General features: G+C 49.6%; 1 protein-coding gene across 11 annotated transcripts in view; it reads right to left on the bottom strand.

The window, feature by feature from the left end:
- The window catches only part of ATP2B2 (ATPase plasma membrane Ca2+ transporting 2), a 372,053-nt gene that overhangs the window by 105,763 nt on the left and 239,613 nt on the right, over positions 1–26,677 (bottom strand). For all 11 annotated transcript variants that reach the window (XM_072785140.1, XM_072785138.1, XM_072785142.1 and 8 more), the window contains one exon: positions 15,828–16,345. In XM_072785140.1, coding sequence (XP_072641241.1) covers positions 15,828–16,026 — 199 coding nt within the window. In that variant the 5' untranslated portion in view covers positions 16,027–16,345. The remainder of the gene's footprint in view (positions 1–15,827; positions 16,346–26,677) is intronic.

Genomic DNA, 26,677 nt, shown 5'->3' with positions numbered 1-26,677 from the left:
GATAGAAAAGGGAGGGGCTTATACATACATTATTCTCGTTTTATTTTTCTGGTAACCTGGTAGGTAGGCATATCTTTTTTTTTTTTTTAGGTAGGCATATCTAGGCCCACTTTTCAGATGGGGAAACTGAGGCTCAGAGAAGGGCTGTAATTCACCTGAGGTCCTGCAGCGAGTGAGCTGAGTTGCAGGCAATTGATCCTCGGTTGGTGCACCATGCCCAGGCCCTGCCAAACAGCCTCTGCACCCTGGGCCTGGGATTCAGGCTCATCTTTTATAGCCTACAACACCCAGACCTGGAGAATGTTACCGGCGAGAAAGAGACAGGTCGGTGAGACCTGGAAATCAGGTTCAAGTTCATTGGCAGAGCATGGGTCTGCCTGGCCCCCACCCTGGTCCCTCTCTCTCATATTTGGGGTTGAGATTCAATGTGTTTGGGAGCAACTGGAAACTCCCAGGCATCTGGGCCAGAGTTCCAGCACCACCCCATGGGGAGCACGGAGCCCTGGGGATGCCCTCTGCCCCCCAGGCCCTTTGACAGACAGCTAGGAGCATGAGGTATGGCCTCATCCAGGCTCAGAGTTTTACTCCCATTGGTGTGAGGCTTGGGCAAGTGGGTCACCCCTTCTGCACCTGTTTCCTCATCTGCAGTGTCATGTTGGTGTACTGCTTGGTACAAGGTGGCAGCTGACCTGGGTATTACTGCAAGAAGGGGCAGTCAGTCTAAGTCAATCTCAGCCTGCCCAAGTTGACCCTTCTGCCAGCCACCAAATGGTCTCCAACAAGGCAGCAGCACTCCTTGGGTGGGGATCTGGTTCTTCACTTTGGACATCTGTGGCTATGAGTTGGGGACATGTGGCCATAAGAGAGATCTAGCATCTTCCTGGAGGGTCAGTGGGGCTCCTTGGTAAATCATGGATTCACTGTTTCGGAGGCCCACTCAGCAATGTTTTGACATTAGTTCTAAGTCCTTAAGGGCACCTGCCTCATATCCGGGTTGCTCCAGACCCCTGAGGCTCTCCATTCACCCTTACCTACCCTTAGGGGTACTTGCCAAGACTCTACCTTAAGACACGCTTTGACTGGGGATGTTTATGTCTTCTTGGGAAAATCTCTAAGGGTGGGGTCTCAGGTAGTGTGACAGGAGGTCTAGTTCATGTACTTCCCAGGGTGGAGATGTGGAGCAGATGAGGCTGCTCTCAGCCCCTGTACCTGTCTCTCTGGGCTGGGTCCTTTGCTTTGCTGCTCTCAGGATTAAGCCCTGGATTCTTTTTAGAGACTCTGAGACTTCAAGCAATGATGAATTAGAAAAATAACAAAAATGATATCATAAGAGAAAAAAATACAACTTAAATTATGAAGGAGAGACAAAAGCAGGTGTTGCGTTTTGGCCATCCAGTGGCTTTTTCTTCCTTGCTGGAGAAATTGAGTCTCTTCCACGGGAGGAGTCTGGGTGGCTGTCCCTCAAGATGTCCCTTTCCCCCAATTCCTGCCCTGGGGGAGGCATGTGACCAAGCCAGGCCACTTGCAGGCTGTCTCCTTGGACTTGGAATCAGTGATGCACTAGAGTCAGCTCACACCTGCTTGTGAGAGCCAACTGCTAAATTTTCAGATATTTTTGTGAGCTGGCTATTCAGCAGCCGTCACTACAACTAAAAGATACAAACTTACACTGTATGTAAATTATATTTGAAAAGGCCACCAATACCTCACACTCATGCCTTCCTAAATATTTTACTAAATGTCACTATAATCTGTTCTCTTGAATAGATGTCTGCTGCAGTGGAAATACTATACAATGGTGTGCTGCTGCACATCTGTTCCCAACTCTGCATTCAGTGCCACCGTGTTGGTGGCAGGGTGGCAGTGTTTACACCACAGAAAGCAGCACATGCTGCAAACAAGGACTCCCTCTCAGCCCAGACAGCTGCACATTACACCTTCTCCAGCACAGCCTTGCCTGGAATCCTGAGTAATACAGGGACCCAGACAGCTGGAGTGGGCTGTTCCCCATCCCATTTCCCCAAAGGGACGCTGAGGCTTTCAGTCCTGCCACTGACCCTCACATGTCTCAATTTCCCTCCAGGAAACTGAGCTAGGTTTTCTAGCCCTTGCTCCAACTTAGAGCATTCTGACCAGGGATCTTCCTCATGCTGCTCAGGAAGCCTGAGTTGCTTACATCCAGCATGCCTCAGGGACCCATCTTAGAACCACATCCCCGCAAATGCAGAAGGAGACACTGAGAGAAAAACCATCACCTCTAATCTCACCCCTTAGCCCCAGCACCCACACCTTTGGGATGCTTCCTTTATGTTCTTTTCTCTTGCATCAGATTTGGTGAGGCTGTTGCCGTGGTCACTGGAAAACCCCACTGTTTTCATATCACCTATTTCAAGACCTCATTCACGCTGCTTCATGATCTCTGCGACTACCATTTTCCACCATGCTCCATGAGGCACACGGAAAAGCTGAAAATAGGCTTCATTCCTCTCCTAATAGTGGGCATTTAGGAATTACCTTTTTAAAAGATCACACAGGAACAAAAAATAAAATATCACACAGAGATGTGGTTTAACAAGTTGAGATTGGGGGTGCCTGGGTGGCTCAGTTGGTTAAGCATCTGACTCTTGATTTGGGGCTCAGGTCACAATCTCAGGGTTATAAGACTGAGCCCTGAGGCACCTGGGTGGCTCAGTGGTTGAGCATCTGCCTTTGGTTCAGGTAGTGATCCCGGGGTCCTGGGATCAAGTCCTGCATTGGCCCCCCCGTGGGGAGCCTGCTTCTCCCTTTGCCTATGTCTCTGCCTCTCTCTGTGTCTCTCATGAATAAATAAAATCTTTAAAAGAAAAAAAAAAAAAAGACTGAGCCCTGCATCAGGCTCTGTGCTCACTGGGGGGTCTGCTTGAGATTCTCTTCCTCTCCCTCTGCCCCTCTCCCCCTTGCCCTGCTCACACACATACTTTCTTTCTAAAATAATAAAATAAATAAAATAAAATAAAATAAAATAAAATAAAATAAAATAAAATAAAAAGCTGAGACTATGGATCAGGGCACTTGAGTTCTCATTTGGTTTTGTGCCAGATGGCTGTGTGAGCTTGGGCAGGATTTTTCCTTCTCTGGGCTTCACTTTCTTTAAACCTGTGTGAATGATGATGATGGTAATGAGAGTAATAATAATGGTCTCCATTCCCTGCAGGCTTCCTGCTCTGTGCTGTGTGTTCTTACACGCAGCTGCTCATGTATTCCTCACAGGGACCTGCGAATAAGTACTAATTCACAGATGAGTAAACAGGTTCTGAGAGGTGAAGTCATTTGCTTGGCACAGCACAGCTAGTAAGTAAAAGTGGCACAGTTGGGATTCAGACCTAGGGCGTCTGCTATCTAACACTTAGGCTGCATCGCTTCTTCCTAATGCCCAGCATGCGACTGGCTCTTGGAGCCATTTGTGCCCATACGGCAGTGAGCTCGTCTGCCCCCACTGTGGTCCTCGTCTGGTCCCATTTATGTTCCCACCTTACAGGAGAGAAACTGTCTTCAAGGGCAGAAGTGACTGTCTCAAGTGACAATGTTTTTGGGTTGAACTGTGTCCCTCCACAACCATAAGCTCCAGTGGCTCAGAATATAACCATGCTGGGAGATGGGGTCATTGCAGAGGTGGCTAGTTACCAGTTAAGATGAGTGGGCCCTAATCATCTATGGCTGGGGTCTTAAATGTGGACACAGAGATGCATGGGAAGATGATGTTAAGACCCAGGGAGAAGATGGGCATCCACAGGCAAGGAGAGAGGCCCTGAACAGATGCTTCCCTTGCCTGACCCCTTGATCTTAGACTTCCAGCTTCCAGAACTGTAGGACAGTGTGTTTGTATTGTTTAAGTCCCTTGGTCTGTGGTGGTTTGCTATGGTGACCCCCAGAAAGGAGCACAGAAGCAGTGTGGGGATGGACTGGAGAACCGGGGGGCCTGGGGAGAAGGGTGGATGCACTGGGAGCAGGGAGGAGGGACTCTGCCCCCTTTGCCAGGTATAGGGATGACTCAGGGCTCCCCAGCCCTTGGAGCTATGTGCTTGGGCATGTCCCTTTCCTCCTGGGCCTTGGTGTTCCCATGTGCACCCTGGGTAATTGCTGGATGGTCGCTGAGAGCTGTTCCACACCTGTGGTCCTGGAGGTCCGTGAGTCCCTCAGGCCTTTGTTCCATCTGCTCTCACCCCATTGAGCAGATGTGGGCGATAGGGGATTGTCCCAGGGGATGCTCCATTCCACTGTTCTGTCCAGTAGATATTTCCCAAGATCTCATCCAGCACCTTGCCTTTAAGGGTGTTGCTCTTTTACTATCCTCCTTGAACCTCTCCTGACAACCTCTACGTCTAATGGACTGCCTATCCAGTGTCAGACACCCTGATCGCACCCTACCTACAGGTGACCCTCTCTGCCATCTCCTGTTTTGTCTGTTGCCTGCTCCCTTAGGAGCTGGTGTTCCTGAAGGACCCGTGCTTGACACTGCCCAGGTGAGCTCATTCCTGCATGTTTATTGAGTGTACTCCGTGCTGGGCACTGTTGTAGGTGCTAGGCTATAGCAGCGAACACCACAGGCCCACATCTCTGCCCTCTTGTGGCCGACCTCCCCCACTGTGCAGGTGTGGGACTTGTGAGCAGAGACAGGACTTCTCTGTCATCTAGGTGCTCCACCTCCAGGCCTAGCCTCTCTACAGGGTTCCATGCCTGCTGTCCTCTCCCCCAGGCCCCGAGAGTGCATGATGCCCAATACGAACCTTTTGTTTCGCCCTCAGCCTTGCTCCTCTCCTGTTGGCCAGTCTCCTCCATGAGCAGCCAGCTGCTGTCTTAAAAAGAGCTGCATCGACTCCCTTCTCTCCCTTGACCACCTATCACAGGCTGAGTCCTGCTGCTTGGCGCTCCCTCCTCTCTATTACCACCACCCTGGCCAGGTCTAACTCTGTCACCTCTCTCTCAGAGGCCTGTCCTCCCCTCTGCACTGGCTTTATCCCCTGAGATATCGCTCCATTCCAACCAAAATCAGGCCTGGGACATCTGGGTGGCTCAGTGATTGAGCGTCTGCCTTCAGCCAGGGGCGTGATCCTGGAGACCCGGGATCAAGTCCCACATCGGGCTCCCTGCGAGGAACCTGCTTCTTTCTCTGCCTGTCTCTCTCTCTCTCTCTGTGTGTCTCTCATGAATAAATAAATTAAATCTTTAAAAAAAAGATTTAATTTATTTATTCATGAGAGACACAGAGAGAGAGACAGAGACAGAGACACAGGAGGAGGGAGAAGCAGGCTCCATGCCAGGAGCCTGACGTGGGACTCGATCCCGGGACTCCAGGATTGCACACTGGGCCAAAGGCAGGCGCTAAACCGCTGAGCCACCCAGGGATCCCCAATAAATAAAATCTTAAATTAAAAAGTCAGGGCTGCCAGACCACTTGTCTTGAGCACAGCGTTCCTCTGCTCAAGAACCCTCAGGGGCTCCTTCCTGTCTCTTAATTTTAGCCCAAACCTTTGGCTCAACGTTCAGATCCTGTTATAGAGGTGCATAATATGGGCTCTAGGGTTGCCTGCTGGTATTTGAATCCTAGATCTTGTACCCATTGGCTGTGTGACTATGGGCAAGTGATTTAACTTCTCTGTGGCTGAGTTTCCTCATTTGTTAAAAAGGGGGGTAATCCCAGTGCTGGGAGGATTAGATGAGGTAATGAATGGTGTATGTAAAGCTCCCAGGATGGTGTCTGGAAGATCTACAATGTTCAGTTACCCTTAATTATTACCACGACTTCTAGTTGCTTCCTCCCCAAGCTCCAGCCAAATGGAATGAATGGCTCTTCCTTTTGCACATCTTTTGCTTTGCTTCTGCTTTTTTATCGCTTCTGTCCACACCATTCTCTCTACCAGGAGTGCTCTTCTCCATTACAAATCCTGCCTATCCTTCAACATCTTGCTCAAATACTGCTTCCTCCATGAAACCTTCCCAGATTCTTCAGCTAGATGGGCTCATTTCTACCTCTCAACTCCATGGCATCTTGTCCAAAGATGTCCCACAGAAAGAGCAGAGTCTTTGCTGTTCAGAAATAGTCCCTGGGATCATTTTCTGGGACCACGAACATTTCTAGGGGGCCTGACTTTGGGGTGGAGGCCGATGCTGGCAGGGGGGTACTAGGGAACTATCAGCCGAGGCACTAATTTCCACTGACTATAAATAACTCTAGGTCTGAAACTACAGCAGAGGCCCAGGTTGCGCCAGGAGGAGTAAGATAATCATTGTGCGGTGAGGGGGGCCTGTATAGATAACTGGGCCTCTCATGTGACAGGCGGGTCTGGAGGGAGAGGCTGCTTCAGCTCTCTCAAGCCTTGTGGGAACCAGGCTGGGTGGACCGCTGAGGTTGCCCAAACACCCTAGACGGTCCTGCCTACAGTTACTGAGCAGCATCTCTCACCCCTCGGCCCACTTGGCAGATGAGCAGATCAAGACTCAGGGAGGCAACATCATCAGAAACAGGTGTCAAGGCCCTTGGGCTTCTGGGGGCCAGAGAACTTTTGCCAGGGAATGCCCACGGTCTTTGGAGGCCAGTGTGTAGGACTTGGAAACCGTCTGGTAGGGAAGGGCTGGGCTGGGGCTGGGGTGAGGGGGCGCAGGCAAGGCTGTGGAAAGGCTGGGGTGGAGCCTCAGCAACACTCCCAGGATTCAAGGCCACTGTCTTCCAAGGAGAAGAGGGAACTGGGGTCTGGCTGTGAGTCAGCCACTCTTTGGCCAGTCTGATGTCTATACTGCTAGGGGCGCTGAGGCAGTGCATTTATTTATTTATTTATTTATTTATTTATTTATTTATTTATTTATTTTTTTAACGTTTCAACTTTTTTTTTTTTTTTTACATATTGGTGTTCAATTTACTAACATACAGAATAACACCCAGTGCCCGTCACCCATTCACTCCCACCCCCCGCCCTCCTCCCCTTCTACCACCCCTAGTTCGTTTCCCAGAGTTAGCAACTAATATTCGATAAAGGAGGAAAGACTATCCATTGGAAGAAAGACAGTCTCTTCAATAAATGGTGCTGGGAAAATTGGACATCCACATGCAGAAGAATGAAACTAGACCACTCTCTTTCACCATACACAAAGATAAACTCAAAATGGATGAAAGATCTAAATGTGAGACAAGATTCCATCAAAATCCTAGAGAAGAACACAGGCAACACCCTTTTTGAACTCGGCCATAGTAACTTCTTGCAAGATACATCCACGAAGGCAAAAGAAACAAAAGCAAAAATGAACTATTGGGACTTCATCAAGATAAGAAGCTTTTGCACAGCAAAGGATACAGTCAACAAAACTCAAAGACAACCTACAGAATGGGAGAAGATATTTGCAAATGACATATCAGATAAAGGGCTAGTTTCCAAGATCTATAAAGAACTTATTAAACTCAACACCAAAGAAACAAACAATCCAATCATGAAATGGGCAAAAGACATGAACAGAAATCTCACAGAGGAAGACATAGACATGGCCAACATGCATATGAGAAAATGCTCTGCATCACTTGCCATCAGGGAAATACAAATCAAAACTACAATGAGATACCACCTCACACCAGTGAGAATGAGGCAGTGCATTTAGAATTCTAGAATGTCTAAGCCTGGAGGAGCCTCAGAGATCACCTGACACATCCATGCTCTTTATTTTCCAGATGGGGAGAATGAGGCCTAGAATTGCGGGGTGGGGTACACAGCCTTTAGAGGGTCTCAGTTAAAAAGGGCCAAAGTTGGGGCGATCTGCAGCTCAGTGTGTCTGCCAACACAGGTCAGTGGGCTGAGTGCCCTTTCCCTGCGCTCCCTGGGGTCCCAACCCGTGAGGCCAGACATTCCTCTCCTGGGGCCCCACTGTGGGTATTTTCTCATGGAGTCACCGATTGGTGGGGGCCCTGGGGGCTGGCTGCCACCTGCTCCATTCTTCAGATGTAAAAACGGAGGCCCCAACCCAGGCTTTTAGATACTCTGGTTTACTGCCTTCCTCCAATCTCCTCAAGCGTTTTCAAAATTTTGCTTTTATTTTTTAAGACTCTTTGTTAAAAAAAAATCTTACCAGATGCTTCAGCATGCAAAACAGATTAAAAAAAAAAAAAAAGAGCTGCTTTGGTACATGGTGGGGCAGGAAGCCAAGAGCTTTATCTACTTATCTCCTTGTCCCCTGGGGCAGCTCTGTGGAACCCCAGAATGAGAACCACCTTTCCAAACCCTCAGTTTCCCTGCACTCAGCAAGTTCTTGGGCTCTTTTGGCCCACGGAGAGGGGCTGTACTCTCCCTCCCTCCACTCCACCCCACCTCATGCCTATTTCACACTCTCAGGGACAGCACAGATAAATATAAATACCTATTACCTAAGCTGAGTCTGCAACACAGCATGAAGAAGCCAACTTAAAAGTCACAGTCCACAGAAATCAATCCCTAGTCTGTGGGCTGGAGTTCTCTGCCCTTTGCGATACATCCTAGGCTGCAAGCACAATGAATTCCTCATTTCTTCCCATGGACATCCCAGGTCTTGCCTCAGGGCCTTTGCTCATGCTGTTTCCTTCACTAAGAGTGTGCTTCCCTTCCCATCTTTGCATATTCAGCTCCTCCCTGTCCTTTGAGACCTAGCTCAGAGAAAGCCTGTCCTGTATTTGTCTCCAGTCAGGCATGGGTCGGATTGCCTCCTCCTATGACCTTCAGTACACTCCCTCTGGCTGTAGAGTTATTTTTGTCAGCAGGAGGCAGTAGATTAAAGAGATTATGTGTGCATGTTCAGGAGCCAGCCTGCCTGGGGACCAATCCTGGCTGGACCTCCTATTACTAGTGCTGCTCTGAGCCTCAATTTCCTCATCTGGAAGCTGCGGATATGAACAATTCCTGTTTGAGAAGATGAAATAAGGTAGTTCCATGGATCCTCAGCAAGAGCCTGGTCTGCAAGCATTCAATATGAGTTAACGAATCTCTAGGGTCACAGCTGTAACTGGCAACATAGCTAGACTGGGAGAGTCTTCAGGGCAGGGGAGTTTACAACCCAGCTCTGCACCCCCCCTTTCCTGGAAATCTTTAGGGCGCTCTGGATGGGGAGGGGTTCAGGAGGGGCTCCTCCCTCCTCCCCCCTGGCAGGACTGAGGCCCTGGCCCTGCCCCTGGCTGTCCTTTCCTACTGGCTCTTGCCTGCTTCTGTGACTTTGGAGTTGCCTCCTGTCTGACATCCCCCCTCTCCTTGCTGCTGGTCCTTGGATGGACAGGGAATGTTCTGGAAGGCCTATCCCTGTTTTGGCTTTCCCATCGGTCTTGCATACAGCCACATCACACAAACACTGTTCCTGAGCAGCATGCAGGACATCTCTTCCCAGAAGAGCAATGTGGCTGAAGCCATTGTAAGTGTGCAATACATAAGTGTTCAACAAGTGAATATGTGTCAGCCTTGTCAGCCTACATCTCCATCTGGCATGACCAAAGCAGGGGAAGCAATGGGACACTCACTGAACACCTGTATCCATGGGTTCTGGGAGGTGGGCATTATGATCATGCCCTTTATAAATGGGGACACCGAGGCTCAGGGGGATGCAATGACTTGTTCAAAGCCCTCCATGGTGGAGTTGGGACTCAAAGTCAATGCTCTTTGCATTCTTGAGCAAATTTAGGCACTTAGTGTTTAGTGCATATTTATTCTGCAGCACATAGATGAATTAGGGCCTCCTTTCTCTGCAAAGCGTTTGTGTTCTATTCAAGGGGCTGCTGTCAGGACCACATGAGGCCGGGCCCTGAGAGTTGGCACACAGTAAATTATAGCCACTGGGTAGTTCTGGGATGTGGGCTTTCTGCAGTGGGTCTGCATAGTGTGAAGCCCACCTGTAAATGCTCCTCATGACTACTTAGAGCCTCCACTCCCTCCCTGGGGGCCTGACTGCACAAAATACCCAGGAGGCCGAACAGCACTGTTCAGAGAACAAGAAGTCCGTGTAGTCTTGCTGGAATCTACCCAGAAGCCCTTTGGTCAGCGTTGGGTCAGGTCATTTAGCTAACTGTTCTGTATTCTTCTGGCCACCCCCAGGCCTGCAGAACTGTGCCTAGCACACATTCTGCTGCCCCAGCCTGGGAAAATGGACAGCATGTATCAATCAACATGTGGGTTTATTTTATTGATGATTCAGAAAGATGTGATGGCATTCTGGAAAACATCCACACGTGATTCATCAGACTTTCACAGAAAGCTACTGCTTTTAAGGGATTTGTTTTTCCTGGTGATGGCAGTGGGGGGTGTATAAGCATTGCAAATCAGATTTTCTTTTAACCCACAGACTCATGTGTGTTGCTTGAGCTCACTGATCTGCTCAGATAAGCTGCGTTTCTCTTCTCTGATAATTTAAACCCAGCTTGTCCCTAAAGTCACACAGAGAATCCTCAGCATAGAATAATAACAGCTCACAGCAAAATAGCACCTGCCACATGCCAGGTACCAAGTGCTTTATGCATACAACTTGGATCCTCACAGGAACCCTAAGAAAGAGGTACCGTTGTTGTCCCACGTTGCACGTGAGGAAACCGAGGCACAGAGGGGTCCAGTGTTCCACAGCAGGATAAGCAGTGCAGCCACGATTTGACCATGACACTGAGGTGGCCACGTCCCTGCAGGGACACTCGTCATGTACCTACTTCCTGTGGATGGTCCCAGCTACACCTGCTGCACCGGTGTAAATGTTAACAGTGCTGTGGTTTGGCTATGAGCACTGCATATTTGGTGCTCCTGAACCTGCCTTCACTTCTCAGCTACCCTTTCTCCCTATCCAGGCCAAACTCTCCCCACGGGCAAGAGCACCCCTGCTCTTTGCCCACGCCCTCCCCCAGCACACAGAGGGGCCTTCCACATAGGAGGCCCACAAGCGTGTGTGGCTTGTGCTTCCATCTTCCTCTCCCTCCCACAGCCTCCGTGTAGCCTGGGCAGACTGACCTGCACCCCTCTGGGATGAGCGTGGGACCCCCGGGTCTGACCTAACAGCCCATCCCATCCCCTAGCCACAGGAATTGGGTCAGGAATGCCCACGTGATTCCAGGTGGCCCAATGAGAGTTTGCTCTGGGATTTAGGGGAGGGGACAATGAGGAAAGAGGTGCCTTTGGTTGCTGTGGGGGGAGAGACTGGGGGGGGCAGGAGGGGAGGGTATTAGCCTGAAGCTAACAGGGGGAGGGCCTGCCTGAGAATGAGGCCAGCAGGGAAGACAGCAGGTGACAGGTAGCAAGACAGGGATGGACAAAGCCCTCCTACAGCGCTGGAGGCCCCCCGGATCCAGCCTTGCCTGAGGCCAGGACTGTCCTGGCACCTTTCAGTTGCACAAGCCAGAGAATCCCTTTTTTGCATAAGCCAGTTTGAGATGAGTTTCTATCAAATAGAAAATGGATAGAAAATACTCAGTGAATACTGGAAAATGATTCTTTTGTAGAAAACTTTCAAAGGGTTTTTCAACTCACTGTCTCCAAATGGCAGAGGTTGAAGTAGACGAGTCCCATTTCACAGATAAGAATATAGGTCCTGGGAGTCTAAGTATCTTGTCCATGGTCATGAGCCTGCTTGGTGACAGAGGCGAGGCCAGAACACCCCTCTAGTGTATATGCCTTTCCCTTCTCCACCCCTGCATGTGTCTGAGAAGGCAGCTACATTTCCTCAGCCTCATATATTTTGATGAACTTTTCTCTTCCAGACTTCACATCTGAAAAGTCCTGGCTTCTAAGATGGAGCATGGGCCACTTTACCTGAAGACCCTGGTGAGAGGCGTTCTTGTGCATCTCGGGCCATGAATTCCCCATGTGGACGCTGTATCTTAGCAGTTCCCAACCTTCCCCTGCCTACGACATTGCTGGATCTGTGGCTGCCTTGGCTTCCCCATCAACCTCTCCTGGCCCCAGCGATGCTTGGGGAGATAGAGCACATGGAGAAATAGAGCATCATGACAGACAGAGGACCCCCTCCACCCACCCACCCATAGCCTGGGCCTGGGGCCCAGAGACACTTAAAACACATGCTGCCTTCACACCCTCCCCTGTACCCAGCTGGTGGAGCCTCTGTGGATGATGACACAGGCCCTGCTGGGTTCCAAGAGGCCTTCTGGTTTAACATCGTGTTTATGCAAGACGAGGCACCTTCGTCCCCAGGATCCACTCTCCTCTCCTTCCTCAGCCCCACTCTCGCCTCCACCTGGGCAGGCTGCAGGATTCATACAAAATTAACCGGAGGTTCCGTTTCACAACATGCCAGTATCCAGTTCCCACCCCCCTGCTGCTGCTCTACCTCTTTTGTTCCCCTCTGTCCCCCACCAGGAGACACACAATGCAGGGAGCACCCAGCAGGACCTGTATGAGTGGCCCCTTCTGACAGCCTGAGGTGCAGTTGTCAGGAGGTGGAGGACTGGGGGCATGTGTGCCAAGTGGCTCAGGGCGGTGTCTCTCTTGAGCATTGGGAATTGAAGCCAATTGTTCCATGGGTGACACAGTGTCCTGTGTCTGGTCCCTTGGCTGCAGCCTTCCATCACATACAAGGGAGAGGCACCAGGGGCATCCCCTACCTCTTCTGTCTCCCTCGCCTCTTTCTGTGAATATTTGTTTGAGCCCTCAGGCATCGTACCAGGTGCTGAGGACACAGCAGAGAATGACAAACAGCTCCTGCCTCTGGGGCCTCATGGGCCACCCCAATACCTATCACCCATCTTTCCAAACTCATCGCAAAGCAGCCTGCTCTGGGAAGCCTTCTCTGGTAGCATATTGACCTTTTGTTTGGTACCATCTTATTTATTTATTTAAGTTATTTATTCATTTTGGAGAATGGGAGAGGGAAGGAGGAGGAGAGAAAAGGCGGGGTGGGGGGGGGAACTTAAGCAGCCTCCCACCAAGCATAGAGCCCAGCCCAGGCCTCTATCTCAGGGCTCCAAGATCAGACCTGGGTTGAAACTAAGAGTCAGATGCCCAACCAACCACCCAGGTGCCCAGGTACCATCTTATTTAATTGCCTATTTCTTTCATGGGGACAGAGCCCATGGATGTTATTTTTTTATACGAAAAAATTGGCTAGGGATGCCTGGGTGGCTCAGTAGTTGAGCGTCTGCCTTCGGCCCAGGGTGTGATTCCAGGGTCCTGGGATCGAGTCCCACATCAGGGTCCCCACAGGTAGCCTGCTTCTCTCTCTGCCTGTGTCTCTGCCTCTACCTGTGTCTCTCATGAATAAATAAATAAAATCTTTAAACAAAAGAGAACTATTTGGCTCTAATAATTACAATGATAATGAACATCATTTCAGAAGTGTCTAGGGTACGCCATACACCACATGAAGCCCTTCATGTGGATTATCTAATTTCATATTCATAACATCCCCATGAGGTAGATAGCATTGTCACTCCCATTTCACAAACAAGGCAACTGAGGCTCAGAGAAGTTAATTGAATTCTTTGTGTGTCCCTTGAAAAGTAAGCATATCAGGATTTAAACCTGGGTCTTGGGCTCTACAGTTCTATGCTGGAAGGGTGTGGAAGGAAAGGAAGCAGTGGAGGGCATGGAGAGCAGGACGTTGCCAGAGTGGAATGGAACCAACAGGAGAAGAGGGAAGTAATGATGCCAAGATTGGAGACATGGGCCACCCCTGGCCTACAGGGAGCCAGGTCTACCCCCTGGTCATCAGCAGAGTCAGGCCTTTGGGGAAAAGGTGGTAGCTGAGCCCCTGGCCTGTGGTGGCAGGAGGTGGTACCCCAGGTAGGAGTTGGTTTCTCATGGTGTCAACCCTCCTCTATCACTTGCAGAGATCTTTTTGCCTAAAATTAGCTGCATGTGAAGAGGAAGGCTAATTTATGCGTGGCCTGGAGCAGTTTCCTGTAGTGTGACTCAGAGGCCGGCTCCTTGCTCACGTCAGCAGACCAGGGGCACAGGGTGTTGGGAACAGCCAACCTGAGGCCCCGCCTGGAGCCGGCCCAGCCCTAGACCATGTGGCTTTTAAGCTGGGGGCCAGGGCTGGAGGACCAAGCATTTGTTGAAGCCAGAAGAGGGCCAAATAGGGCATGAGGGCTGAACACGAGTGAGGATAAAGAAAAGTTCCCTGGTGGCCCCAAACTACTCAGGCCCTTGCCAGACAGAAGGCACCTTAAGAGGACTGTTCCCAGGTGTACATGCTTGGCTCAGGCATGAAGACACATCTGAGGATGGTGTCCAAGGCAGCTGTGTTCAAAGCCTGCTCTGATGTGGAAGTGTGGTGACCTCGAGCCCTCATGCTTCTCATCTGTGCAATGGGGGTAGCAACACCTGCTTCTAGGAACACGTGTAATAAGAATGCAAAACAGCCCAGTAAAAAGCATCACACCATTCATGGACATTGGCTAGCATTCCAGAAAGGTCAGATTCCACCCTTTCCAGAGAACATGACTGCTACTTCCAGAGTTATGATAACCATAATGAAAACAACAGCAACAAGACTTGAGATTTATTGAGACTTAGACACTGGGCACTTGGCCTAATCTCATTCAATGTTCACAACCTATTTTACTGATGGGGAAATGGAGGTGTTTAGTCTGTGGGCCTGAATCCTAACACATAGCACTATTTATGGGCCAGGCATTGTTCTAAACTACTTCACTTTGTCCTCACCACCCTATGAGACAGTCACTATTTTTATCCCCATTTTACATATGAGGAGACTGAGGCATGGAGAGGTTGATACCTTGCCCAGAATTCCACAGTGGGTAAATGGCAGGGCTAGGATTGTAGCATTATGCTCCTCTGCCTCTCCCCAAACCCCTTCCAGCTCTAACCTGCACCCCAGGAGATCCTTCTAGGGACCAATGCAGCAGGGGCTCTGGTTAATCCTGCTACGGGCTTTCCTCCTTCTCAGAGATCTTTCCCATCAGAACTCTCATCTGGTCCTCAGGAAAAATTAGGAAACCAAGGCCCAGTGGGGTCAAACAAAAGGTCCCAAAGCAACATGGCTGCCAGGCAGCAGAGCAATTTTTAGAGCTCTTATTATTCCTTCCACCACAAACATGAGAAAACCAAGTCTCCTTGACTTTCTGCATAATACCTACCTTTTTGCAGGTCCTGGCATCCTGTGGGATTCCATCAAAGAAATGCTGCCATGCTACATGCTTTTCCTTCTCTTTCCTCCATAGCCAAGTTCAAGTGCCTTCTTCTCCCGGAAGCCTTCTCTGACCTTGTCTGCCTGCCTGCCTCACCCTCCTCTGAGCTGTGGGATCCCTGCTACACTTGGGCTGGATTATGTGCTGTATTTGGCTGCTCAGCAGTCTGAACTGCTCCACCCTCTTCCATTCCAGGTACCAGACTGGGCACTAGATGTATATAGAGGAGCAGGACAGGATTCCTCTTCCTCTTCCTTCTGCCCAATAGCAGATGACCTGGCTTTGGTCCCCTTCAGCAGAGCTCCCTGAAGGTGAAACCGTCTCTCTCCTGAGATGCTAGGTCTGCTCATTTTGGCAGTTACAAAAAACCCCCACACCCATCTCCAAAGAAAGACACAATCAGGCATCTGTCCCCTCTCCCCTAATGGCCCAGCTTCCTGCTTGCCCATCCTCTAGCAGCTCCACAGCCTGTGGCTGCCCCAGAGATCTAGGGAGTCAGCATCAGAGCTTGGATTTGGGACAGCTGGACACAACCCAGGCTGGTGACATGGGTTGTGGAGCTGGATTTGAACACACGGTGGCAATGTTGTGGTCTCATGCTTATACCCAGATGAGGGGGCTCTCTGGGCCTGGGGAAGGGAAGCCAGGGGCTGGGTGGCTGGATCCTAAATCCAAGCACTGTGTTCAAGTCTCCCACGCCTACCTTCCACAGGTGAGGTTTTGAGGCGCCGGCAGATGGCTTCAGTGTCACCATAAGTCTCTTTGATCTTGACCACAGCCTCGGTGCCCCGTAGCTCCATGAGAGAGCGGAGCTCTTCCATTGTGCACCCAAACTCACCCCCATGGCTCGACTCATTTCTTTGGTTTTTGGAGTAAAAATCGCTGTTGGTCATGTCACCCATGTTTGCTCCAGTCCCTGTTCGGGGTGGGCCCGAGAGTCAGCGCTGGACAAGAGACTGCTGGGCGATGGCTCCGTGTGACTGTCCTTAGCACAACCTCACTGGATGACTGTGGCTCCTGGTGGCCGACTTTGGGTTCCAGGAGGGGGGGGTGGTTGAGGTGGGCTGGCGACAGCGGTGGTGAGCTTCAAGGTGTATCCCTGGGCACGGGGCAACGTCCAGGGGCCAGAGGGGCTCAGGGCTGCAGACCCAGGAGTCTCCATTCAGTGGGGCCCATGCTGCTCCCTGGAGCTGGCATCTACATGGTCAGGGGTGGTGGCTCCTGTGGAGACAAGCACAGAGTGGTGACAAGGGTCAGGCACTGGAGACTTCATGGGACAGGTGCTCAGGAAGGCCCAGGCTCTGTGTGTTTGTACACACACAAACCATCCCAAATAATACCCACTACATACACACATACCCCATAACACACCAGCACTCACTGTGTATCCAAATATACTAGAGCCCACCTGGGCACTCTACAATATACCACCCCTGGGACATAGCCTGATGGACCCCCATAATACACCATAACTCGCTAAATATTTAACACACTGACTTCATGACATGTGCCCTGGTGCACACACACCCGCTGACATACACAGCTCAGGGTGCTCTGCAACACCCAACCTTCCTACTTTTAGGGCCCACCCCACCACCATACACACAAGCCAATACATGAGTCCCACTTCCCACACACCCTGGTGGACACCCCTCTTCCCTCCATAAACACTATCACACACAGTCAGACTTCTAGGAATACATCTTAACATTCCCACCCCCTCTCCTCAAAAATACCTGTGCTCTGAGTCTTGTTTACACACACACCAGGCTCTCACAATCTGGAGCATAACACTATCCCCAGTGCAGTAAGTAATACCCCCTAAGTAATACCCCCCAGGCTCCCCAGCATTTATGCTTTTTCCATCTGTGCCACCTACATCTGCTTACATGTTGTTGTCCTCACTTTAGTTTCACAGGCATGGGAATGGGAGAAAGCTGCCCACCTTCACCTGCTGTACCCAACCACATTAATCAAGGCCCTTGGCCTGGCCAGAGGAATCAGCTCATGCATATTCACCAGGACATCACTGAGCCCCAGCGTCCAGCCCATTGCCGCTCCCGCCCCCGCGCCCCCCCCCCCCCCCCCCGCCCCCAGCATGACCTGGGGTCCATGGAGCCCTCACCTGGGGGCCCCCACAGTTCAGCACCACAGATAGCAGCCAGGATGTCCCTTGGGGAGTCCTGGAGGAGGAGGAGAAGGAGGAGGGAGCTCCGGCTTCTCCCTGCCGGCCCGCCCGGCCACCCTTGCAGAAGTGTGGCATCTGCGGGGCTGCCAGGAGAGAATCCAATCCACCCCGACACCCAACACCGGTGGCCAAGGTCCCCGGCAAGCGTTGGGTGACAAAAGGCCTCTGCTGAGCTTGGCTGGGCCTGGCATGGGGACTGGCCCCACCCAGTAGGCACAGACAGCTGGCTATCCTAGGTCTGGGACAGTAAGTGGGAAGGTTGGGGGGGAGGGGAGGAAGATGGGATTGAGCCCCACCCTCCCAGCTCCAACTCCTTCCCCTTGTTCCCTCCCCATCTCTTTGCTTCATTGTCCTTTCCTTCTTGCAAAAAAGTGCTGGAGGCATTTTAGAGTCCATTTCATTTTCCCAGTAAGGAACTGGAAGTTCAGAGATGGAAAGGAACTTGTCCAGAGCCACACTGAGCAAGAGGGGAGAGAGTCCGGAGGTGGGCTGGCCTCTGGATTCCCAGCCTGGTGCCTTTTCCCCTTCCCCTAGGGGGCGCTCCCTCCTTACTCTCTGGAGAGCAGGGTCTCATGGGTGAAAGGTGCTTGATGGCAGTGAACAAGATAGGCTCTTGAGTCAGAGCAACCTGGGTTCAGACCCAAGTCCTCCCAAATCCCTGGGCAAGTCCCTACCTTCATTTTTCCAAGGCTTTGTTTCCTCATCTGTAAAATAATAATCATTGTCCCCTGTCCTTTTGCTACCTTCCAAATGATTGGGAAATCATTATAAATCATGTTCAAATTCACTGTGTTTCTACCTGGGTTATGGGGCTTCCCAGCCATGGGTCAGGGGGTGCTGGAGCCACAGGAGAAAGCTGTTGTGCCTTACAGGAGGGCACCTTCACTCAAGGATGCAGTAGGAAGCCCAATTCTTACCCCGAGAGCAATAAGCATCTTATAGAGTGGAATATATTGATGCTGCAAGCAGAGACACAAGAAACCAGAGAAAGAGTGTGCTTGCGGGGGGGGGGGGTGTCCCACCCCTAGTCCTATAGGAGCACTCATGGTCCTTGGCCATCTGAGCATACACCACCCCAAAACCCATTAGTTTTGACCCCGACAGTGCATCCCTATGAGGAGCAGGTAAGGAAGGGACCAAGGATGCCTTGGTAGAGATGCCATAGAGGTTAACTACAGGGGCTCTAGAAACTATATCTCTGGGTTCAAATTCTAGCCCCTCCACCTCCCAGTAGAATGTAAAGCGAACAAATTTTAGTTTCATTTCATAAAAAAGGGAGGGGGAATAATAGTATTTACCTCATAGGTATTATGAGGCTTAAATGAGTTGTTTCATGCAAAATATTTAGAACTGAACCAAGCACATGGGAAACATTCAGTAATTATTGTGATTATTATCAATCCATACAGGCACTTTGTGGGATAGGTAGTCTTGTTATTCCCATATAACACATGAGAAAGCTGAGGCCAAGAGAGGTGAAGCGACTTGCCCAAGGTCACGTAGTGAGTGCCAGACTGGGATTTGAACTCAGGCAATCTGGATCCAGAGCCACACCCTTCATTAGGACACTGCTGCCTCCCCTGTGAATCTCTCTCATGGGGTTCTTAGGATGCATAAATGAAGTGCTGTCTGTGAATGCAAGTGCTTTGCAAACCACAAGCAATTTTCTAGACCCGAGGTGCTGTTTTTTGTGTGTCTCCCTGCTACCTGTGCCATGGCTTACAGGCACTGATAATTACATCTTGGGCAGCACAGGCTACGAGAATTGTTAGCAGTAATTATATTTACAATCAAAATAGTAGGCTTGAGCTAATGGACCACTGGAGATCTTAACTATTATATTAAGATGAACGATGATCTTCAACCATCTATCTACCCATCTACCTATCTGTCCATCCATCCATCCATCCATCCATCCATCCATCCAATCATCCCTTCAATAATTGTGTTTTGGGGCACCTACTCTGTGCCAGGCACTAGATGATCCAGACATAGTTCCTGCCCTCCAGAAGCTGGCAGTGGGGAGGAGGGGTAATTAAATGAGTGACTTCTACAATATGATGGGTTTGCCATGATGAGGAGTGACAGTTGCTATAGATATCCAGAGAAGGAATATCTTATCTGGGCCAGGGTATCAGGAAAGATTTTTCATCTCAGTATGAGTAGGGAGTATTTCTTTCCCATGTAAGTTAAGCAGGATTTAAGCTAAAAGATGAACAGAAAAGAAACTCAAATATACAATTCTCTGCTACTAAAGGGTTGGGAGGGACACAGTCAAAGGTGCAGGAAGGGATCTGATGTTTGGAGGGATGCAATTCTGGGATAACAAAATTAGTTAAAAATCAGAAGTCTGCTTCTGTAGGTGATTGATCTTTAACTCCCTTCTTTGAAAACAAAACAAAACAAAACAAAACGCTCTTCTTTGGGATTTCTCATCACGGCTACCTCTTGTGATGCAGCTCTTCCCCCCACCCCCTCGTCCCCTGCTCCTGCGTCTCATGGGTGCATGCATGAGACCACCCATGTTCTGGGCACCTTGGTTTGTCCTAACTTGCAGAGCTCACTTTGGTACTTGAACTGACTGTGGGATTTGCTTGATCCGAGAGTGTGAATCCACTGGCACAGAAGCACCTGTATGATACCACACAAATGATTTTCTGGCAGACAGAACTGAAGCCCTGCTAGCTTGTGTAGAATCGTATCTGTCATAGGGCACTCTCCACTATCTGGGCCTTCCCCGCCTTGACAATGGCCTGTCCTATTCAGCACGGTGTGCTTTTCTTGGGGGGCCTTCCCTGACCAACCAAGACTGTGTAAATGCTCCCAACTCCAGATGTCTTTGGTATCATACTGCACATCACACTTTATTGATTGGACCCACTTAGTGGTCTCCCTTCCTCTGGAGCCTAAGAGCTCTGTGTGGGTGGTAGCCATGTTCTGTTTTGTATCTAGTATGGTGCCTGGCATTCAGAGAGCACTCACTAAGTGCTTGGTGAATGAATGGATCAGTCTTTGGGTCATCTGTCCTGGAGGCATGACTTTAGACAGGTCCTGAAACCTTATTTCCCCATCGAAAAAATGGAGTAGTGGTTCCTATTCCATCTATGTTACAGGTTTGCTGGGGTCTGAAAAGATATTAGAATCAGTTTGAGATACATCCCCCGCCCTCCACTTCCCAGTTTCTCTTTGTTGTAATGACACACGGGCGGGAGGCTAATGTTGTGGCAGGCAGCCATCTTCTTAGCCGAAGCCCACCAGACTCTGATCCTCTCGCTGCCTCCTGCGAAAGCCACATGACTCAGTGGTCTAAGGCTGAGGGATTGAATGAGCTGTGTGACCTTGGAGAAGTCACTTAGCCTCACTGGGGCTCATCTGCAAAGTGGAGTCGACCTACCTGTCTTACAGGTTATTGTGAGGACTCACTGATACCTTTGAAAAAGCTGAACCAACAGCTTTTTCAATCCTAACTGAAGGATGGGAGCTGCTTTCGGATGCAAAACCCTTCTGTTTTAAGATATGCTGAATTTAAATGCCACCTTAATACATATTTTTAAAGTTCCCCTTTCCTCTGAATTGTCAGTAGTACCGATGACAGATGTGAGGGACCTAGGTCCCATTTGGAGATCTTGGGCTTTCAGTGTGGCTCCTGGCCCGGAACAGACACTCTACAACCCTGGTTTCCGTACCTCTTCCTGACCCCCTCCCACCCTGTTATTAGCAAGTGCACCTCTCTCATGGTTGTGATGAGATTCATTTGCAGCCAGCACTCAACATGGCAGTCACCTCTGACCAAAACAATGGGCACACAGGCTGGTATGGACTGAATGTGTCCCATGAAATTCGTATGTGGAAGCCCTATTCTCCGTGCACCCCTATTAGGAGGCGGAGCCTTTGGGAGGTGCTTAGGCCATGAGGGTGGAGCTTTCCTGAATGGGATTCATGTTCTTCTGAGGAGACATGAGAGAAATCATCTTTCTCAGCCATGGGAAAACACAGTGAGAAGACAGCCATCTGTAAGCCAGGAAGAGGGCTCTCATTAGGAACTGAATCTGCCAGTACCTCAATCTTGGATTTCTTGGCCTCTAGACATATGAGAAACAAATTTCTGTTGTTTAAGCCACTCAGTCTATGGTATTCTGTTATAGCAGCCTGAGCTAACTGAGACATCTGCCTGGGTAGGGCAGATAGCCAGGGTCCAGAGAGGTTAAGCAACATATCAGGGGTCACACAGTCAATTGGGGTCAAAGCCACTGAAAAGCCCTTCTCTGTTTTCTAAGCTCTAGCTGCATGACCTTGGCCATACCCTTTTTCTTCCTGGGACTCAGTTTCCCCATGTGGAAAGTGAAGGAATTGGACGAGTGCTCTGGGGTCCCTTCAGGCTGTGATGCAGCAGGCCCTTCAGAATCCAGGAGAATGTTCTGATAATATTAGATTTATGCATTTTGGTTTCATCTTATTAGCATTTAAATGACTGTATTGTTACATTTCAATGACTCAAGAATAGGTTAGTGGCGCCTTAATAAAAAGTCTTTGCCAGAAGGGATGCTGGCAGAGGAAGGAGCAATGTTTTTTTGTTTTTTTGTTTTTTGTTTTTTTTGAGTTAATTTAACAAAGAAGGAATCTATCTTTTGAAGGAAGGATTAAAAAAAAAAAAAAAAAACAAACCACCAAAACCCCAAACCAACAGCTTTTTCAATCCTAACTGAAGGATGGGAGCTGGGACAATTACAAATTAAATATCTGCTAAAAATAGCTTTCGGATGCAAAACCCTTCTGTTTTAAGATATGCTGAATTTAAATGCCACCTTAATACGTATTTTTAAAGTTCCCCTTTCCTCTGAATTGTCAGTAGTACCAATGACAGATGTGAGGGACCTAGGTCCCATTTGGAGATCTTGGGTGATGCCTAGTGCTGCCATTTGATAGTTTTGTGGCTTGGACAAGGCTCTGAACTCCTCCTTGGGTCTCATTTTCCTCCTCCCTGAAAAGAGCCAACTAGACAGCCTACTTCATAGGGTTTTGTGAGGACTAATCAAGATAGGTCTTAGCCCAATTCCTGGCACAGAGGAAGACCGTGGTAAATGGTGACTGTTCTTACAATGCTAACTTAACTTACTCCCTGCCTCTGTCCTCTGCTCACCCATGTTGTCCCTCACACTGTGTCCCTTAGCTCAGAACTCAGACCAACTGTACATTAGCCACAATGCCACTAGCACTGCTCTGGAGGCTGGGGAGGGTCCTAGCTTGTATGGTTAGTCTCCCTCTGCTCTGGGCCCAACTAACTAGTTCCCTTGGGCCAGGACCTTTTCTTTCCTTTCCTAGATAGAAATTATGACCTTTCAGTGTAGGGCCTCCCTGCCCTGCTGATGGGAACCTTCCTCCTTGCTGCTGTCCCAGGGAAATGGGAGAACTCAGCCAGGCAGCTGGGGGCAGAGGGACAACTGCTTCTCCTTCAGCCTCATCTGGAAAGTCATAGTCCCTCTGGGAGACAGAATGTCCTTTATGTGTGTGCATGTATATGAGAAGGAGAGAGCCTGATGGACCTGGAGTGACTATGTGAGTGTGAGTGTGCATGTCAATGTGAGTCAGGGTCAGTGTGAGTGTGTTATGGTGGACATTCAGCACAGCCAGTACACAGTCTGGGGGCACACCTGAGTCAGAAGGAATGTGAGAATGTCGGTGTTGGAGGTGGGCCTGGAAGTGACTTCATGTATGTGTGTGTGTTAGAGGGTCCCTGTGGTGTGTCAGCAGATGTATACTTAGAGTAAGTGACCCTGATGGACATAGCTTGCTGTGCAGGGTTTCCTGGAGTATGTCAGCATGAGTGTGTGTCTGTGAGTGTGATTGAGGCAGAGATGTCTGTATCCATGTCTGTCTGTTAGTGTGCAAACCCCACGGTATATGTGTCTGTGTATGCATGCATGCACGAGTGTGCATCAAATTTGACAATGATAAATTCAGCTTGGAATTCTCACAGTTGGGGAGAGAGAATGAAGAAAGAGGAAGGGAATTGAAAATGAATACCTCAGAAGTGAATTTAGTGCTATTTTTAGAAAACTCCTATCCTGTTAACCAGAAAAGGAAAATCTAAAAAAAAAAAAAAAAAAAAAATCCCACAGAAACAGCCACGCATCAGCCTTGAAGGCACAGATGGCAGAATCAGGGCCAGGGGGTGGGCTGTTAGGGACCTATGGTTTCTTGCATAGCTTCTCATCCTCCTGTTATCTGGCCTGAGGGAGGGTCAGTTCAGCTCTTAGCTGCCCACTAGGGTTAACTCCCTGCACTATCCCCTGTTGTCCAGAGGAACTGTCAATGGTAGATGGTAGGAAAAACCCAGTTTCTGGTCCTATAGGCTCCTCATGTACTCACTCATCCACCCTGCATTCCATCCACCCTTTCCATCCATCCATTCATTCTTCAGCTGTCCATCCATCTGTCTGTATACCTCTCCAACCTTCCATCTGTTTATCCATCTACCCACCCAATAACTCTGAGGAGGTGCACCTGTCCTGGGCACTGGGATTCTGAGGAGGGCAAGAGAGATGCTCAGACCCTCCTTCTTGCTGTTTTCAGTCTGCTCACTCTGCCACAAAGGGCCCCAGTAACCCCATGATCAGAATCTGCAGGCTGAGTCAAACAATTCCTTACAACTTTTGCTTCAGATTTTGGGATGATGCAACCCAAATGGCACTTGCCTGGGAATCAGATCTTCTGGGTCCCGATCTTGGCTTGACCATTACTATTAACAGTGATTGCTAGCAAATGCTTCCACGGGCTGCATAGTGTTACTGTCCCTTCCTTACAGGTGAGAAAGCTGGGGCTCAGAGATGTTACAGATGGCCAAGGCTACATGGGTAGGATCTGGCATAGTTTAAGTTTGGTTGTTCAAGTTCAAAGTCTCTGTTTTTTTTTTCTCTGTGTCCCATTACCTTTCACCAATTCACAGTATGGCCTTGGACCAGTGCTTTCTCCCATGTGCCTCAGTTTCCTTTTCTATAAGTAAGTGGGGAGGTTGGACAGATGCTCAGTTTCAAAGGGACATCTTACTTAGTGCCATCCTTTGAGATGCTCCTTTCACGTGATACTTGCTTCAAAGGGTATACACACTGATGTGGGCCTCTCTACCATCCCACTGTCATCCCCAGCAGAAGTGGCCACCCAGTTGTAGGCCAAAGAAAAGAGAAATGCCATAGAACCTGGGAGTCACAAGCTGATCAGAATTCATTTGCTACCACTGACATCTCCTGCCGGATCTTGGGTCTCTGCAGAGCAGTGTTTGCCTTTCAAGATTTGTATTCTTTTTGTGCTCCTTGTTTAGAAGTCTTCCCTTAAAAAAAATCTTTGAGAGTTTTCTGATAAAGCTAAAACAGCAAAGTCACTAGCAGATGGAGGCAGAAAACCTAGCTGAGGTAGAAAAGTGTTGGGTGAGACTTTACTTTGGGCTGCAAGATGGGACATGCAGTGAGAAGGTTGGGGATGGTGGCTCTACCTGGGATAGACCAACTGCTTTGGACAGTGTTCTCTGGTTTCAGCCAAATGCTTTGGCCACCTCCCCAGACTCATCATTCACCCTGTGCAACTCTTCCTACAGATATATTGAACTCCTTAAGGCCCTTTTTGCAGCCCTAACTGCCCCAGCATCCAGATCCTAACTGGCTGTAGTTTCTTTTGTCCTCTCCTGTTTTCACCTGCCTCCTTCTCTCTGTTCTGTTCCTATGCATTACAAGCAGAGGCCTGAAAGAAGGACAAAAAATCATGATAACAGCAACACTTAGATCATACCTACTACATGCCAAGCACTGTTCTGTGCACTTTATGTTTGTTATCTCATTTAGTCTTTCACAACAACCATATGACGCAAGGGCTGGTGGCACTCCCACTTACAAAGGAGAAAACAGAAAAAGAGACTGTTGCACTTATTGGTGTAAGGTCCTTGGTTAGGGAGTGGCAGCGCCAGGTCTCAGAAATACATATGCTCTTAAGCCTGCCCCCCTCACTAACATCCTTCACCAGACCAGGCTCCTGCCCTTTTCTCTGGCCTCCTATAGGGAAGTGCAGAGTTTGGCTTGTTCAGTGCTCTGGCCACACACAACAGATCACCAGCTGCTTGGTGATTCTTCAGGCTTGTGTCTGGTGATGCAGTGCTGACAGACAGACGGAGGTGGGGAGGGTTTGGGTGGCTGAGGTCAGGAAACCTGATAATCACAGGCCTCCTCTCTCCAGCAGGCTGACCCACCAGCAGAGGCTGGGAGTGAGTGTTCTCCCTGTGGCCAGGGTGCTGACTGACAGCCCCCGCCACCCCAGGGGGAGGACAAGAACAGGCGCTGATGAACGGTTTCCACTGGGAGCTGTTCCAGAGGCAATGGTGCTGACTGGGGATTTGGGGTGGGCTTTAAGGACCACGTGCCAAGGAGCTGTCCATGTGCTATGCTGCTGACGCAGAGCAAAGGTTATACGTGCCCCCGGGAGCTATCCAAGACTGTAGTGCTGACCAATGGAGAGTGGGATTGGAAAGCCTGAGGTTCTGGGTGTGGGTGCATGGGGAGAGAACAGGGTTTTTTCCATGAGTTCTATGAGCAGGCATGGGGAGGTGACCCCAGTGGTTTGGTGCTGATGTGTAAAGCCAGGTTGTCAGGCAATGAGGTGTCCCAGTGAGCAGGCCTGAGCCAAGAAAATGATCCTGTGCAAAGGGCCACTCAGGGGCCATTTATGTGCATATGCAGAAGACCCACCTTGGCTTATCAGTGCCATCTGTCACTGATGCCAGAAATCTCATCATTAGTGATCCATTCTTTTGCATTACACCTGGTCTTCTGCCTCTGGTTCCTGCTGGGACCATATTTAAGTGGTGGCATCTCTATCTGACTTTGTTAAATTTTTTCTTCTGCAGGGTGTGGTATTCACCCACAGACCTGCCAGGGGATGAGCTTAAGTTGGGAGATTACTTCTGAATAGTTGTGTGAGTCCTTTGGGGTCCAGATCAGAGAATAAGGAAGCTAAAGCTAGGAAAGTCATTCTATGTGGACTGAGAATGCAGAGGCCAGGAAACAGAACTAATGGAGAGGGGTGAAAAAAGCAGAAAGAAGGGCTCCTGGATTCAAAGGATGAGGGGAGTCAGAATGATGCAGGCACTGGCAGGGACTGGTGTATGTGTGGGTGTATGTGTGGGGGTATTTTTTAGATTCTATGTCTCACTATTGTGGCCAGTCTTATAGGCTGAAGCAGAGCTGCTCCAGTTTGGTGACTGTGCACTCACTGCCTTCCTTGCCTCAGCCCAGGTTATCTCCCTTGGAGTCTTCTTGGTGAAAAGCTAGAGATCTCAGGCCACTGACTTTGCCTCAAAACTGAAGGAGGTGAATCAAAAG

This window comes from Canis lupus, chromosome 19 (assembly GCF_048164855.1).
Source record: "Canis lupus baileyi chromosome 19, mCanLup2.hap1, whole genome shotgun sequence".
Taxonomy (NCBI): domain Eukaryota; kingdom Metazoa; phylum Chordata; class Mammalia; order Carnivora; family Canidae; genus Canis; species Canis lupus.
The sequence above is the reverse complement of the archived record's forward strand: the minus strand, read 5'-3'. Positions and strand labels throughout refer to the sequence as shown.